The sequence below is a fragment of the Elaeis guineensis genome, chromosome 6 (assembly GCF_000442705.2).
Source record: "Elaeis guineensis isolate ETL-2024a chromosome 6, EG11, whole genome shotgun sequence".
Taxonomy (NCBI): domain Eukaryota; kingdom Viridiplantae; phylum Streptophyta; class Magnoliopsida; order Arecales; family Arecaceae; genus Elaeis; species Elaeis guineensis.
In genome coordinates, this window is record NC_025998.2 from 4619591 (window position 1) to 4636999 (window position 17409).

Sequence of the window (17409 nt, forward strand, 5' to 3'; positions counted from 1 at the left end):
ACTATCTGATCGATTTAATAAATTGATTAAATCAGGATGATCCTCTGGGATGGAGAATCGTTTGCGCCAAATCCCAATCTGCATGAAATAAGACATATCGAGTATATAGATCGGAAGATAAATTGTCACATCTATCTATAATATTTGATACTGCTCAATGTATCTTTCCGGCAGGTTGGTTGATCATCTAATTAAGGCCAAAGTACAAATCAAGAAGGACATGGAAGAATTCTAGCGTAATACAGCATTACCCATCCACTCGATTCTTGATAAGCTAATCCTACCGATAAACATTGTTATCTAAGAGGAAAGGGTGAACCAGGAAAAAAAATAAAAGACATGGACACTAGTTTGAGCAAGCTGCAAGCATGCACTGAAGCATTGCAACACAAAAAAATTCTCGGTGCCTTTCATCCATAGCTAATCCCATTTACAAATGATTGCAAAAAAACACTTAAAAACTCTTCTGCAATCCAAATAAAATCTTGAAATGTGCCTCGTAAATGTGTTGCATCTCACAGTTGGTTCCTTTTCTTTCTTTAAATACAATTAGGTAGTAAAAAACATTAATGAAATAATAACGAGATAACATTGATCATGCCCTTAATCAAACAAGGTTCACCACCCAATTCATCCATATGCCTCACCATGAAATGGTCTATCTTCCTCGATGAGATCAAGATGATAATCATTGGTATGGTCTTGGATCTAGTACCATACCATGTAGATCCATATACATGAAATATTTTTGTATTATAATTCTTAAAAATATTCTACCAAAGGGTAGGTCATGACCATCTAAAGCCCTGTTTGGAATGGTTGTACTGCAAATTGTAAAGATGGCATTTTCACAAAACATCTACCATCCTGTGCTTTTATTTTCAATCTTATTCTGAAAGCAATAAATCTATGCTTCCAAAAGCTCTCAAAATTTTAGAAATAAAAACAAAGAGTTTCATTGTACAGGTTGTTCAGTCAAGCTCATTTTTTCTTGATTTTTTGAAAATAAAAACAGAAAACAGAGGCAATTCCAATCGTGCCCGACAAGAAACTTGGGACATGCTTAACACAAAAAAAAACAAAAACAAAAAACACCGACTAAATAAACCCAATTATTTACCATAATTAAGCTGCTTATTTAATGAAAGCATCCGTCGCCGTCCTGAAACAAACCAAAGAGCCACACGTCTCGCCATCCCTCCATAGATAGGAAACAGGTGGGAAGAACCCAACGACCCTCCCCTTGGCCTGCTTCTCTCATCAAGTTGGGACCTCCCAGAAGGAGCCACAGGGCTGGAGGAAAACGGATGAAGGAGCCACCGAGGAGGGCAGAGGAAACGGAGAAGAAGGGAGAAAGAGAGGATGCTGTTCCCATATGGGACTGTGGGAGCCCTCTGTATGACTCATTTGAGCTGGCTTCTCTCTGCCACCTCCTCGACCGCCACCAGATGACCCTGCCCTTCTCCAAGGAGTCGGTGAGGTTCAGCGGAAGGTTCTGCGACGAGCCAGACGAGATGCTGGGAGAACAGAGGATGGTGGCTGGGCGGAGGGGAACGAAGGAGAAGGCTAAGAAGAGGAGCAAGGGGGGACTGCGTTCCATGTTTACTGCCATCGCTTTCTGGAGGAGGACATGATCAAGTGCAGCTCTATGCCACCTTTTCCTTCCGTTAGTTTTCTCCTGGACCTTCAATACTTTGTGCGTATGATGATATGGAATTGAAATAAAATTGCATCGACTGGGTCATCGTGCATGTTTCCGCCATGAACATATTGTTATTGGTTTGGTTTGATTTGGCTCTCTCTCTCTCTCTCTCTGACACACCCACATATGTTTAAAGGCATATTCTGGTACTGTTCGTTCAGAGTTGTTGTTGATGCATGCATTTACTCAAAAAACAGAGCAAGATTTTATGCCGGTTTGTGATCATGGAATGAATTCCTCTTTGTTTCGATTGTCAAAATTCAAAAGAGTTCTCTTTTTGCTCCCAACACTTGCCCTAGAATAAACACAGGTGGACAACCTGCTCTTTTGAACAAAAGAAACAGCATGATGTCGGTGTCAATTTATCTCTCAACAAAAAATATATTTTTTTTTTTTTGGTGAATTTGCTAAATGTTGTTAAAATCTCTAATCTTTATGGGTTCCTCTCTCTGCCATCTTATCATGTTGGTGGTTAAAAGTAACAACTTGAATATATACTTGCCCCCAACCATACTAATTAACCCCATTCTTGTGTTGTGGAAAATGAAAGCCGATTCATTCAGAATGTGATTGATGCAAGATATAAACCACTGTTAATTTACACCAAATCTTTGGCTAACTTGACAACCTAAGTACCAAAATTTAGCAGCAAACAACCATAAAATTGAAATTTGTGTTCACAAACAAATTGCTTCAAACTGTTCACTATAACACAAGATTGATCGACTAAGTTAAAATTGTAGGTCTCTATTAGGTTGCCCAGAAAATAAAAGAAAAGAAAAGATAACCAAGGGAAGAAAAGAAAAGGAGTAAAAACAACAGGAGAAAAAAAAATTTTTGAACCAGTCACAAACAAAAGGAGAAAAGTTGTAGGAAAGCAGTTAGATGAGGGCTAGATTCTTTTGAACCATTCACAAAATGGCAGATATTGCCCTGGACTTCTCCAACAACTGGAAACGATCAGAATTCTGAATAGATTCTGCTAGCAATGTTTCCAACGGAATTATGCAGCCCTTCGAGAAATGTCTGGTTTGGTGTGTGGGAGACATATCATACATGGCATGGTTAGGCCAGTGTGTCTACCATTGGGCTTGGGAATGCAGCCTCGAAAGTACTCTACCGGCTCACAGGCTCTTTTAACCAGACTCATAATATCAAACCATCTGGGTAACAAGGCCCAGAACATTGCATCATTTGAAAGCCTCTTCTTTGTTATGTAATATAGTCAGCACATGATTTGAAAAAGAAAAAGGAAAAAACATGTGCCCTCTATGTATTTCAAAGCTCTCTACGGGTTCTTATATCGGGTTTTTTCTTTTAGTACATGGTTCTTATCTCGGGTTCGCAAATATAGTTGTACTTGCTGCAAATTCAAATCTATGTGCTGTGTCTTCTCAAAATAAACCAATAAAATCAATGGGCTTTCTCACTATTCCATATTCTCCCAACTGTTTGCTCGTTCGCCCCATTTGATCCTTAAAGCAAACCATTCAATCTAAACACTTGAGGTATATTTGGTTGGAGGAGTTAGAATTTATAATGGGAATGATAATAACTCCCATTTCAACTATTTGGTTTGAGCGAATCTCATTCCCATTTTGATTCCAAAGATGAATAAGAATACTCCTAACCTATCAAAATCTAATCTCTATACCTTCTCAAGTATTCAAATTTCATTTTGATTTAGATCACGAACCAAACATGTCGAAGAATATAATCATTCTAATTTTCATATTTATCCATTTCGATTTCAATTTCATTCATAAATCAAATGTATCCATATATAGAATATATTTGATTCATGATTGGAATGGATTGGAATAGAAGCTATATCCACTAGTGCATTTGATTCATGACTAGAATCAAAATGAAAATGAGATTTTCACAATAAAGAAGAGCCAAGATTGAATTTTAAAAATTTAAAATATTTTTATTTCAATTGAGATATTTGTATTCTCTCCGACCTACCTATTCCGAGGGGAGTTGCATGCTGGAACCAGCAGGCGAACATGAGTCCAATCCACGTCTCGCACTGAAAGGGACGGATCCTAACAGCTCCCGCCCACCCAAAAGTGTACCTATCCAATTTATGATGGCCGTTCTCTCTCTACCTTTTCTTTCTCACATTCAAGGAAACAGTTGATCCGATGTATCCTGTCTATAGTCCAAAATATGGTGCAATTTCTTTTGCCCAAAAGCCATGTCGAGCTCCTGCAACGGTCCATAGGATACTCATCTTTTGAAAGCCTCTGTCCTCGAATTTCATCGGGATCAACTTAATTTGATGATGGTATCAGAAATGGTAGAAATGGTGCAAACTATGTGATTCGAGACTCTGAGGGCAGACTACTGACAGCTAGAGGGTCTCCACCCAGTCGAGTCAAGTTTTCAGTCAAAATTTTTCAAAGCAGGATGGTCCTGTGCAACGACTGTAAAAGTATTTTACAAAAATTCTATGCAGCACCAACCTTACATTGCACATCTAGAGTCGCGAGATTCATGTTAGTATGTATCTACATGGTGCTGATATTGACCTATCATGCGAATGCATTGCACCTCTCATGTCTCATTATGCAATATTTGGCTGGTTGTGCATCGGTCCATCAAACGATGTGATGAGTGTACAGTTTTCAATGCATCCTTCACTCGATCGACAGCAAAGCTTTCATCGCATCGATGGAAAGGATATAGAGAAAAGTTAATAATGGAGCTGATTGAATCGCATCTTATCTGACCAATCACATTAGAGTGATGCTATGGAATTCTTTGATAAATCTTCCTTGCTTGTTGATCGGACCATTCTGATCTCCTGCACCACAATATGTGCCCATCTGTCTATAAACTTATGGGACCCTGCCCCATTTGGACGAGCAATGCTGTCATCAGCTGCAGACCTAAAACGACCAAAGACGGTCACCTTGAAATGCATGATCGTGCGATCATGCAACATGAATTGTCGGCTGTTGTGCATACATGAAAGATCATGTACCATGATGATCTTTTCAGCTAAAAGAGAGAGCACCGAAGTAGTTCATTGAACCATGCGAGTCTCCAACTTCTCCTCTGAGGACCCCATGTAATGAGGATTTCCAAGTCATTACACTGGAGCAGTGGGCCTCGCAAGTTGTGTTCCACGACACAGCCACAATGGGGAGAAAATTGTCCACTTCCAAGTCAACCAGCCATTTACAATCAGAAAGCCACCTTCTTTCTTCCTTCCTTTTGCTTTCGTTTTCTTCCTTTTTCTCTTTTGAGAAAAAGAACCTGGTAAAAGCCTAATCCAATTTTATTAAGAAAATAAAATTGCAAGCTCCTACAACCACAAATAGCCTCGGTAATCACGACGATCTGGTGCCAAGCATCAGCCAACGGCCACATTTGAGGATGATAGATTGCAGAGGAAAGCTAATTGGATCATCAAGATTAGAAGAAATAATTGGGATCTCGATTCTATACTTATGGATTTTGAATATTTATATAAAATTAAAAAATCCAGATAGATCTTTAATATTTATATAAAATTAAAAAATCTAAATAATACATCCCCACCGTTAGTTTTTATGGATGAAATTCTGAAGCATAACAAATAATACCAAAGCATGCATAACAGAAGATACTATAGCACAATCTTTATTTGGATCAATTATGGATAGCATGGCCAGGACGCTGGACATCAAGACTTAAACAGGAAGGCGAAGGAACCCAAAAAGATACATGCTTGTTAGCTTCTCCGGGTGAGATTTCGCGACAGTGCTGATAGCTGCTCTACTAAAGCTATAAACCTCTTCAAACATATGTTGAATTATAAAATAAGCTTGACATGCAGCAAGATACTACTCACATATTAATTGTCCCTCCAATTTTACATGATCACACTCTGAAAACTTAAATAGGAGCTATGTCCCCTGACAACAAGTTCAGGCAAGGTTCAAGGAAGCTAACAGGGCATACAGAGAAATATAATTACAGGAGGGGCACGATACACAGATTTTAGCAGCCATAGGCAGTACTGAAATAGCTCTCGACGACATTCCTGCACAGGATCTGCAAGACCTTGCTGTTTGACGGGCCCACAAAGCGTGGTGTCTTGAACTGGCTCACTGCAGCCCCGAGGACTAGATAATGATCGAGAATCTTCTGGAACGTTCCTTTCCTGAGTACGCGGAGCTCCAGCGGCCCGATGGAACGAATCTTCCTTGAGCTAACATAGCCAGCATCCACAAAAGCCAGGTCCAAGCAATTGCAGCAGCTGCTCAGAACCTCCTCGCTGGCGCTGGAGCTCAGCTCCCAGAAGATCACATAGTGGCCAGGGTCTGTTGAGACATCGACATGGCTGGTAAAATCCACGACCTCGAGCTTCTCGGCTGCTAACAGCTTGGTTGCCTCTTCCACAGCCAGCTGCAGGTCTTTCTCCGTATTTTTGTCAATGTTGATTGATAGGAGTAGGCTTCTTCGGCATATAAATTGCAGCTCAGGTGTGGAGTTATGGAATCTTGCTATCTTTACAACATCCCCCAGCCTATACCGATATAAACCTGTCATCAGATGCAAATTGTGCAGACTATTATCAGCAATTTGATCCCCATGAAATAACTTTTTTAGACCGTTTTCAGATAGGCACGTTGCATCAGCATCACAAGTGTCAGGCGATTGAAAAATAAGTAGCAAATCTGGTAAATTTGTAATATCACAGTATGTGAAAGATAACCAAATATCATACTGAAGTTGCCCGATATACAAAATTGCAGATTAAAAAGGGATTGATAATTATTGGAGAACGATGTGCCAACTGCCAACCAATCAAATTTATAAACTAAATACTTGAAAAGGAACAATAGAAACTTCCAAATTAATTATTATTTCTTTTCTAGATCCTCCATGATTTCAAGCAACTTGGTTTATTTTAGTTTGTCATCTAAAGGGCCCTGTTTGACTTTCAAACACATTAGAACAATAGAAAAGAGCTAGATGGCAACAGAGAAGGCTAATCCATCAGAGTATCAAGCCAAAAGGCAACGGATGAAGAGAATGATTAATTATCTTATGGTTTGCAATTGCTAAGGATAATCATGTTGATACTACAATTTGGTAGATTAAACTACAAAACTTAAAATGCCACCACTCAGTAAGTTAAGCTGTCTTTTTTTTTTTTTAATTGAAAAGGTTGAGCTGTTCAAAGTTTTAAAAGATCAATCATCAGTACAATTACTAAAGAATCAGTGCCACCTAAAGAGTCAAGGTAATGTTCTGAAATGTGCCTGACCAGACCTGCTCTATTTATGTTGGCCATTACATCAGATACAATTTTTCTCTGTTCTCTGAACTTCAGGTCACAAGCTATACATAATGCTGAGCTTTTATAATATCTTTATATTCACAACACAATAATAGCCAATCATCACTGATATGACATTCTAAAGGCATATACATGCCAATTTAATTGTTTAGCGGGAATTTAAAATATCATCAAACACAAACACAAACACAAACACAAATGCATTGGAGTCGGGTTGCAAAATTTAGACTCCATGAGCATATCCAAGCATATGATGGAGCTAAAGGACAACCAAATGTTCATCTCCCAAAGATACCATTGTTCTCAACTCCCTAATACATTAACGAATATTAGACAATTCCAAATTCAATACAAACATCTCCTTTTTGATGAAGAAATGATAAACTATTTTCTAGAATAGCCAGCTCACCGGAGCTTGAACAATTACAAGACCATGGTTTATGGATTAAAATCCTCATGAGCATTAATATTGCCCTTCAAAAGGTTGCCAATGTTGCTTTCCTAAATTAAGAACCATCTATGCTCTTTCATTTTGGTTGCTGAAAGGAACTTTGTCATCACATATTTGTTTTCCTAATGTACTCAGGATGTGCTTTTGATGCATCAGAGACTAGTTCAATAGGTATAAGAATGGCCAAAATGAGGTCAGGAAGTACCGTAGACGATGTGGACCAACCAATCCATTTTTGGATGACCCAAAGTAAAAAAAGTAGGTCCTTCAACAGCTAGAATTAAATTTTATAGCCTAAAAGCTGCTTCCAACCACCCACTTGCAAATGCCATCTTATGAAATTCTCTACTATTTCATTGACATAGATGAAACCGTGTATTTCAGAGTTCCTACTTTCAATGTTTCCATGCTTTCATCAAATATAGCTCAACTGGAAAAAAGGAACCATAAAAATATTATAACAGGACAGAATGAAATAAAGCAATACCTGCAAAACTGGTGACAACAATTTCATACTCTTTGCCAACCTCAACTTCTGTAAGACCAACTGGCTCTGATTCTATATAGTGAATGGAGGCACAATTCTCCAGCACCTGGCCCTCAGGCTTCTCCAGAGGAATAAATTCAAAGTACCCAATGTTGGGAAGCACTGCAAAGGTTGTCAATTCTGGAGGCAGTCCAGGGTTCACATTTGCAGCAATCCATCCCTCTGAAGAACCGTAATCAGCACTCATAAGTGGTAAGCTTCCAGCATAATGTCTCAATTTTTTCAAATATGGTTCCATGGATCCTGTCATAATGCCAGAGACATATTTGGCATTGGGCCAGAGTTCTGGAATCACACCATACCAGTTACTTAAACCCGTACATTTTTTGTATATGGAATCTGCCAGCATGGGATTTGGACTTAAAAGTTTACAAACAGCTGCACGGATAGATGGGACAGTAATTCTGCTGGAGAGAACTCCATGTCTGATATCACTACAAAGATCTTCCCAGACCAGCTCAAACATTCGAAATGCATGAACAATGCTGTGGGCAAATGCGGAAGATATAAACTGCACTTCAGCCGAGTAAATTAGTCCACATAGCAGGTGACAATATAAAGACTGGTGGAAGTCTGGACTAAATATAACTTCATCAGGACTACAACACCGAGAATGGATATCCTCCATTGTGCATTTGAATTGTTCACTTCGGTACACATTTGTTGTGGCAGTTGCAGCGGTAAGGCCCCCATTTGTTATGACCTGCTTGCTGCTGTAGATGAATTGTAGGGCTTTTCCATTGCCAATTGGATATTCTCTGCAACGACATTGTTAATGGATTATAATATCTATGTTTGAATGAATGAAAGAATTATTATATATATATATATATATATATATATATATATATATATATATATATATATATATATATATCTGTACACGTCTGTGTGTTCCGAAGAAAACCCAAACAGGTTCAAGTAAAAATCATCTTTCATATAAAATCCAGAGGAACAAGATTATATACTTCCTAGTTTGTCAAAAAATATATATATAATTTCTGATGCAACCCAAACAGGCTCAAGTAAAAATCATCTTTCATATAAAATCCAGAAGAACAAGATTATATACTTCCTAGTTTGTCAAAAAAAAAAAAAAAAGTACAGAAGCATGATATTTTGCCAAAAACATCTGAATGAAACTTGATATTCAACTTTGAATGATTCACACTCCAATACCAAAAGGATAAAATAGGAAAAGCCAACCAAAAAGGCCAGCAAACAAAGAATATCTCCAAATTATTATCAGTATGAATGCTTGAATTTCAAATCTGTGCATCAAAGAGAGTGAAGAAGAAGTCTGTTCACATCAGCATAATAGATCCTGAAGCATAGATGAATACATAGATGGAAATTTCAATAAAGCTACCACTAAGGATTGCATTGTAGGTTAAATTTATCTTTTCTACACACGTTCATGTTTGCTTATCATGCATACTTCACCAGAATGGGACTACCAGGCAAAAGAAATATGACAGAAGAACATAAATATTAATGGGGAAAAAAAGTCCTATTAACAACGCTAAATCTACTAAACTTCCAATACATAGACAACTTAGACAGAGGAGAAATCCAGTAGTAACTAAAGTTGGATCAACAGGCCGATCTCTAAAACAGAACACAGAGAGAACAGGCCTTCGATGTGGAAGAAATCCATACCGGTTTCTAAAAGCAAATGAAGTCCTATAGATCTGCATGGTATTTTGAAGTAGTTCCTCGTTGAATGGCAAAAACTTGGGCTTTCCTTGTGTGGTGCCAGAACTGTAGCAAAAGGCAAGTTTGGCAATTAGTAGGCAATTGCTACTTAGGAGCAGTTAGCACAAAGTAAACAAGCACACCAAGTTATACCTCAACGAGATCGATGTTATTGGCTTCCCAGTGAGAATAGGTGAAGTTTCCCCATCGATGATCCTCTTAATGTAGGGCTCCAAATCCTTATGAGTGACCAAGGGAACACAAGCCTTAAAGCTTTCGGGGTCGGTTCTTCCTCCAAGGCCCAAATTCTGCAGGTACTCTGCATCACCATTTTGTTCGAGAATCTTTCTAAGGGTCTCTCTCTGGACGCGGCCGGCATCCTTTGTCAGCGTCTCGAACTCCTCTATCACGCTCTCAAGGCTGAAAACTCTCATCTTCTCCAATGTCACCTAAGCTGAAAGATTTAGAAGATATGCAAGGAAATCTCCACCAAACAAAACCAACGCCACGAATCTTCAAAGTTACTGCTCCAGATGAGACGAATTCAAGACATGAGCTAAGAAAATAAAACCGTTCAAACGAAGCTCGTTGACAAAGACGCAATAAAAAGTATAGAAGAACCGAATCAAAGACTTCTTGGAATCAAAAGAAAATATAATTATACATCAAATCGGAGTAGATGGAAGCATGAGATTCCACAGGAGGAAAAAAAGGGATTTTTGAGCAAAATCGGAATCTAAAGCTTGCCAGTTATAAAGTTTAAGAATCCAAAAATCCCTTTTTTTGGGGATAATAATACTATTATAGAATCAATGGGAATTGGGCCAAAAGAGGAAACTGTAAAAATACGAACTATAGCATAGATAAACAAGCCAAGAAATAGGAAAATAAAAAGAGAAACATATCAACAGAGGAAGAACTCTCCTAGTATTAAAAAAGGGGAAGAAGACATTAAAGAAGGTGAAGGAATAAAAGACTTCATAATGGAGAGAAAGAGAGAGTAAAGGTCACAAAGAAGAAAAAAGAATAGGAAAAGGATAACTTTTGAAGCGGACCGGGAAAAGGGCTTTCGAAAGCCTTCTTGTATAATTCTACGGGTCACAGAAATCTTGGAGATATTCTCGAATGTACGGATCTCCGATATAAGAATAAAAAGGGCCAAAAGCACCACAAAAATCCAGCAATAATTCGAACTAATGCTATTTATAGCGAATATTTTCCACGATAAACGAACAAATCCCCTCCAACAGACCTCAAAGAAAGTACAGTCCCGAGCTTTCAACACCAAAGCCTTTCCAAAGAAAACACGAAATAAACAGAGGATAACGATCAAAGATCTAAGCTTTTTGAGCTCTTACTTTGAATTAAACTGGAGAAGCTGCTCCTACTATCGAACCGCTCGATCCGTGAGCAATCCAACCCCCAGCAGCCGCCTCGTGAGCTCGGCCCTCTCTACTCTCTATTCAGGTTAGACTTTGGAGAAAAGGTATCACGAGTCTACTCCAAATCCAAGCATGATTTCTATTAAAAAAAAAAATAAAACCCAACGAGATGAAACTAGGCAAAAAAAAAAAAACCTTTTTTTTTTCTGACCACCCCAGTTCTCCCTATCTTACTCCATCTCCTGCACCCTTTCTCTCTACCGAGAACGGAGGGAAGAGTGGAAGACCGGAATTTTTTTTTTTTTTTTCCCTCTCCCCCTTTCGCTCGCTGCGAGGGGTCGAGGAGGGGGGCTTCTCCCTTTTATCGGGCGAGCAGACGAAGATGGCCACGGGGCCCACCACAGCCGCAAGGGGTTTTGGTTAACTTGTGGGAAATTGGGAATTAACTCAAAACCTGCCGACTGCGGAGACCAATGTGAAGGCGAGGGTGACGCGGGGAGTGACCTCCGGAGATGGAAAGTGGGGAGTATTTGATAAGCGTTTATTAAAGTTTTTCATATTATTTCCAAAAACCAAATATCAATATTTGATATTCTCTCATCCAATATGATTAAAATAAAATGTTATTTCTCACCATAGTTGCATTTTATCGACCAGATATAGCTTAGCTAGTTCTCGGTTATCTTTATTGCATTTCTTAAAAAAAATGGTAAGTTTTGTGGTGAATCAAAGTATCACGAGATTTGATTAAGAAAAGATAAGCCGACTAGTTTAGTAAGGTAAAGATTTTATATTATTTTTAGGTATGGATGAATTTTATGCCATTTTGTGATTTTAGTCGATACAGGAACAACAAGATGTTGATATCTTAGCAGATATAGTGAAATAATTTTAAGTATTCCTATGTTTAGAAAAGAAGAAATATTTTCGGATTAAGATTCTGGCATCCTAACAGTGTGAAGTGAAAACGAGATCAAGCATTGGTTTGATAGTGATTTTGATATTTATTTTTGAAATCACTCATCCGATATAGGAAAAGGAAGGACCGAATAATTATAGTTAATACATTATGTTAGTTGCTAACGTCATGATGTATATTAGTTCAAATCAACCTAGAAAAAAAAGATATGAGATCTGGATACATTGTATTAATAGTGACCAATGCAATACAAAACGACATCTTGATTGACTTCTCAATCAAATTGGACATGGAACATGAAATCTGGCATTTGTAATTTGGATCCCAAGATGAAATTTGGCTGAAGGATGCAATCATAACATCAATAGAATATAAAATTCCATCAGCATCTATCTTAAAAATTTCCCATGCCCTGCATCTAAGATACATATGAGTAGCATATATCTTTTTTTATGTTGAACCAATGCTCATCAGACAAACAAGGGAAATATCCAAACCAATCAAATTTTAAGCTGCCCAAAGCGTCTCCCATTAAAAAGGTCTATATCCAGACGCAATAAATTCATTTCAAACGTGCGATTACTTCTACTATGATCCTATTCGATATAGATTATTTATTAATATCATTTTTTTATAGCTAATGTTATTTAAAAATATTTTGTCCTCCTCTTATCCCATCTAGTACGACTGAAACCAGATCACATACGAATACGACACTAATCTATCCATATCTATGTCTATTTTGTTTGATAAATATAGATATAGATATGGAGATTACTTTACATTTATTTTAAACGGATAGGAATATAAGTCGGGCATTGAATGATAAATATGAATACGGATATAAATCAGATAATTAAATTTTATGATCATAAAATTCAAGATATCACTAAGTGCATTATGAATCTAATTAATAGTATATTAATATAATTATATATTTCTTTATGAGTGCTATATGAAATTAAATGAGATTATACATAAAATCAGATATTTTAATATGCATGAGATATTTATTATCTGTATTTTTTTTTTATAAATATATATATATATATATAGATATCAGTCGGATGTTCAAATAAGTTGTACACTTCTCATTTTCTATGGGTGCCAATATGCTTTATAGTACGTAATCTTTATATCAGGTCAAATTTGGCATTAGATTTCTTCACGCCATAAATTCATTTCAAACATGTGATTACTTGCACTATGATCCTATTCGATATAGATTATTTATTAATACCATTTTTTTGTAGCTAACATTATTTAGAAATATTTTGTCTTCCTCTTATCTCCCCCAATAAAACTGAAACCACATCACATACGAATACAATACTAATCTATCGATATCTACATTTATTTTGTTAAATAAATATAGATATGGATATAGAGATTACTTTATATTTATTTTAAACAGATATGAATATAAGTCGGGCATTGAATGATGAATATGAATATAAATATAAATCATATAATTAAATTTTATGATCATAAAATTTAAGATATCACTAAGTGCATTATGAATCTGATTAATAGTATATTAATATAATTATATATTTCTTTATGAGTGCTATATGAAATTAAATGAGATTACATATAAAATCAGATATTTTAATATGCATGAGATATTTATTATCTATATTTTTTTATAAATATATATATAGATATCAGTCATATGTTCAAATAAATTGTACACTTCTTATTTTCTATGGGCGCTAATATGCTTTATAGTATGTATTCCTTATATCAGGTCAAACTTGGCATCAGATTTCTTTACGCCATAAATTCATTTCAAACATGTGATTACTTGTACTATGATCCTATTTGATATAAATTATTTATTAATATCATTTTTTTGTAGCTAACATTATTTAGAAATATTTTGTCCTCCTCTTATCCCGTCCAATAAAACTGAAACCAAATCACATACGAATATGATACTAATCTATTCATATCTATATTTATTTTGTTAGATAAATATAGATATGGATATAGAGATTACTTTATATTTATTTTAAACGGATATGAATATAAGTCGGGCACTGAATGATGAATATGAATATGGATATAAATCAGATAATTAAATTTTATGATCATAAAATTTAAGATATCACTAAATGCATTATGAATCTAATTAATAATATATTAATATAATTATATATTTTTTTATAAGTGCTATATGAAATTAAATGAGATTACACATAAAATTAGATATTTTAATATTCATGAGATATTTATTATTATTATTATATATATATATATATATATATATATATGGATAGATAGATAGATATCAGTCGAATGTTCAAATAAGTTGTACACTTCTTATTTTTTATGGGTGCCAATATGGTTTATGGTATGTAATCTTTATATCAAGTCAAACTTGGCATCAGATTTCTTTATGCCATAAATTCATTTCAAACGTGTGATTACTTGTACCATGATCCTATTTGATATGGATTATTTATTAATATCATTTTTTTTGTAGCTAACATTATTTAGAAATATTTTGTCCTCCTCTTATCTCGTCCAGTAAGACTGAAACTAGATCACATATGGATATGATACTAATCTATCTATATCTATATTTATTTTATTTGATAAATATAAATATAAATATAGAAATTATTTTATATTTATTTTAAGCAGACACTAACATAAGTCGGGTATTGAATGGTGAATATAAATACGGATATAAATCAGATAATTAAATTTTATGATCATAAAATTTAAAATATCTAATTAATAATATATTAATATAATTATATATTTCTTTATGAGTGCTATATGAAATTAAATGAGATCACACATAAAATCAGATATTTTAATATGTATGAGATATTTATTATCTATATTTTTTTATAAATATATATATAGATATCAGTCAGATGTTTAAACAAACTGTACACTTCTCATTTTTTATGGGTGTTAATATGCCTTATGATATGTAATCTTTATATGGTCAAACTTGGTATCAGATTTCTTTGCGCCATATCTGCCCTCCGTTTAAGAAGGAAAATTTTAAAAAAACAAAAAACCGCGGTCACGAATGTCATTTAAACGGAAAACAGCGGTTCCAGGCGGGGCGCAACCGGTTGTTGCAACGGCGTTGACGAAGCGCCGGTGGAAACAAGAATCCCCTGAGTCTGCCTCTAACGTGGAAGCACATTCACCGTCCTTTTGGAGATCTACCACCTATAAAGCTCCATATCAGTACTCAAAGTCTTATCCCCGGTCTGCACGCGAATTAAGAAAAGGCAAAAGATAAAAAGTTCTCTATATATAATAGGATAACACCTAAACCCCAATTGCAAGGCAGGTGTTTTATTGGCCTTTTTTTTTTTTTTTAATTTCTTTCCTCCACTCGGCGTGGACCAAGTCTAAAGGCCTGGAATTTGGAAAAAGAGATAGGGGGTACGTGGCGCGAGGCGGAGTAAGGATAGCTCTGCTCGCTTTGGGTCACTCAGGGCGACCTCTTCTTTGTTTTCTACCCCTTTTTTTCTCTTTTTTTTTTGTTATTAAAGTATGCAATTGCCATCCTAATCTTAGATAATTACATAACTGCCACTCCGCTGGGTCGGGGATTTACCTAGTAACCGCAGAGAGCGGATGACTGGGTCAAAGGTAGGCGTTTCGGCGTGGGACCCATAATATATCGTATTATCTTTTTTTTTTCAAAAAAAAAATGTTGTGTTTGTTTTACTCGGGGTGTATCGGTTCAAGGACCATGTGAGAGCGGCATCTTGCTTCAAAAAGTCTGCAGATATAGAATTTTTTTTAATATTTCCGGTACGCCAGTGTTTTGAAAAATTACCCTCCTCATTGAACATAATTACCCAAGTGCCACTGGAAGGGGATGGTGGGAAGGATTCGTTGAACGTAGGACGCATTAGCGGATCAGATGGCTGATTGACACGGACGACGTTTCGTTTTTTTCTAGGGCCGGCGTCGCGGTATCCAAGTGTGTACCTACGTGTCGCACGTGGATGTCCTCCGCACAAAGTAGGACAAAACTTGAAATATCCAGTTGTCAACCGGCACGCGTTAACCAATTTGGTATTCGGAGAGGGGAAACGCCCAGGTCACACTGGGAGTCCACCGCACAATAATGTGAAGCAAGACAACTCATTTGCATTCAAAAATGCTTTTAGAGTCCATGGTAATATAATCCAATCCGAAACGTAAGTTTCTATGGGTTTGGTCATGTCTAGTTCTTGTCATTTTGGTTTGGTTTAGTTTAGGATGGTTGGGCACTACACAGATGTTATAGCTTGCATTTGTCTTTTAAACTATAGCTAATCTACTCGTACGTGCTTTCTTTTGGATACATTTTAGCTTGTTTCTTTGAGACTTTTGTACATATTACTTGCCGTTTTGGCTCTACATCTTGTACGTTGTATCCTATGTTTCAGCTCAGTTTCATATAATTCCCTTTTTCTTACCAAAAAAAACTATAGCTGATCTGAGCATGGTAACACTTGTTCACGTTATAGCTTATTTTTTTGTAAAAAAAATGAGTGCTAATACATTTCTCCAAGAAAGCATCTAGAAAAGAGCATAAATAGAAGAGAAATTTGGGTGTTAGTTTGCGGTAAAAGTGCGGATTTCACCCATATGTTTCAAAAGATGCATGATTTATAACCATTTCAAGGACCGTTTGGAGGATACATAAATGAAGAGAAAATTTAACTAAATTTATGAATCATACCCAAAAAAAAAAAAAAGATCTACGCTAGATTTAGATCGGTCCAAATAATTTTTACTAATGTCAATAGAATATTGCAAAATGAATGTGCAAAACATGCAGATAGATAGACAGGATGATTGATAACATAAATATGCAGTGGAAAATGCAATGGAAAACGTGCAAAAAAATATGAATCAAATCACTCTCGACACGACTGTGATATATTAGAGTAAGTAGAGTGGAGCTATCAACGAGAATGCTCATGAGTTATTTAAAAGAAAAGCCATACGCAATCTCATTTATATTTTAGTTTAACAAATCTGTTTAATAATTTTGGTCAAATTTGAATCGACCATTTATGTACTATAGACTACATTTTACATTTCAAAATATTTTCCTATCTTTTATTTTAGTTAGCTCCAAAATTTTGAGCATAATTTAGCATGATTTTGTTAGACATAAAATCAGAGCAAATCTTCTGAACAAACTTGATTCCTTTAATTTCAATATACATTTGTGAGAAGAGTATTCTTACAACAGTCCTCTGGTGATTTTTTTTACTTCATAAATATAGCTAAATATTTGCATCTAGGTCTTCTTAATTTCTTTTTCTTATGGAAACACATTCCAATGCATCTATATGTGTGTGTGTCCAGATGTACCAATTCATGCATACTGGAAAATTATGGCTCATTTTTTTAATGTGAAAGCCATTTATAGGAAATATGTTGAT

General features: G+C 35.9%; 1 protein-coding gene across 4 annotated transcripts; it reads right to left on the reverse strand.

The window, feature by feature from the left end:
- Positions 1 to 5471: 5471 nt before the first annotated feature.
- Positions 5472 to 11410, reverse strand: LOC105047558 (jasmonoyl--L-amino acid synthetase GH3.5). Of its 4 annotated transcripts, none has more exons than XM_073258974.1 (6): positions 11269 to 11410; positions 11050 to 11188; positions 9845 to 10145; positions 9656 to 9757; positions 7937 to 8754; positions 5472 to 6237 (listed from the first exon to the last, which is right to left on the reverse strand). In XM_073258974.1, exons 3-6 carry the CDS (start codon positions 10123 to 10125, stop codon positions 5693 to 5695), a joined length of 1746 nt encoding a protein of 581 aa, XP_073115075.1. In that variant the 5' UTR covers positions 10126 to 10145; positions 11050 to 11188; positions 11269 to 11410; the 3' UTR covers positions 5472 to 5692. The 4 variants fall into 4 exon arrangements, with proteins under 4 accessions (XP_073115075.1, XP_073115073.1, XP_073115074.1 ...); XM_073258972.1 differs by having other exon boundaries at positions 9845 to 10215; XM_073258973.1 differs by having other exon boundaries at positions 9845 to 10140; positions 11050 to 11406.
- Between the last annotated feature and the right edge of the window lie 5999 nt (positions 11411 to 17409).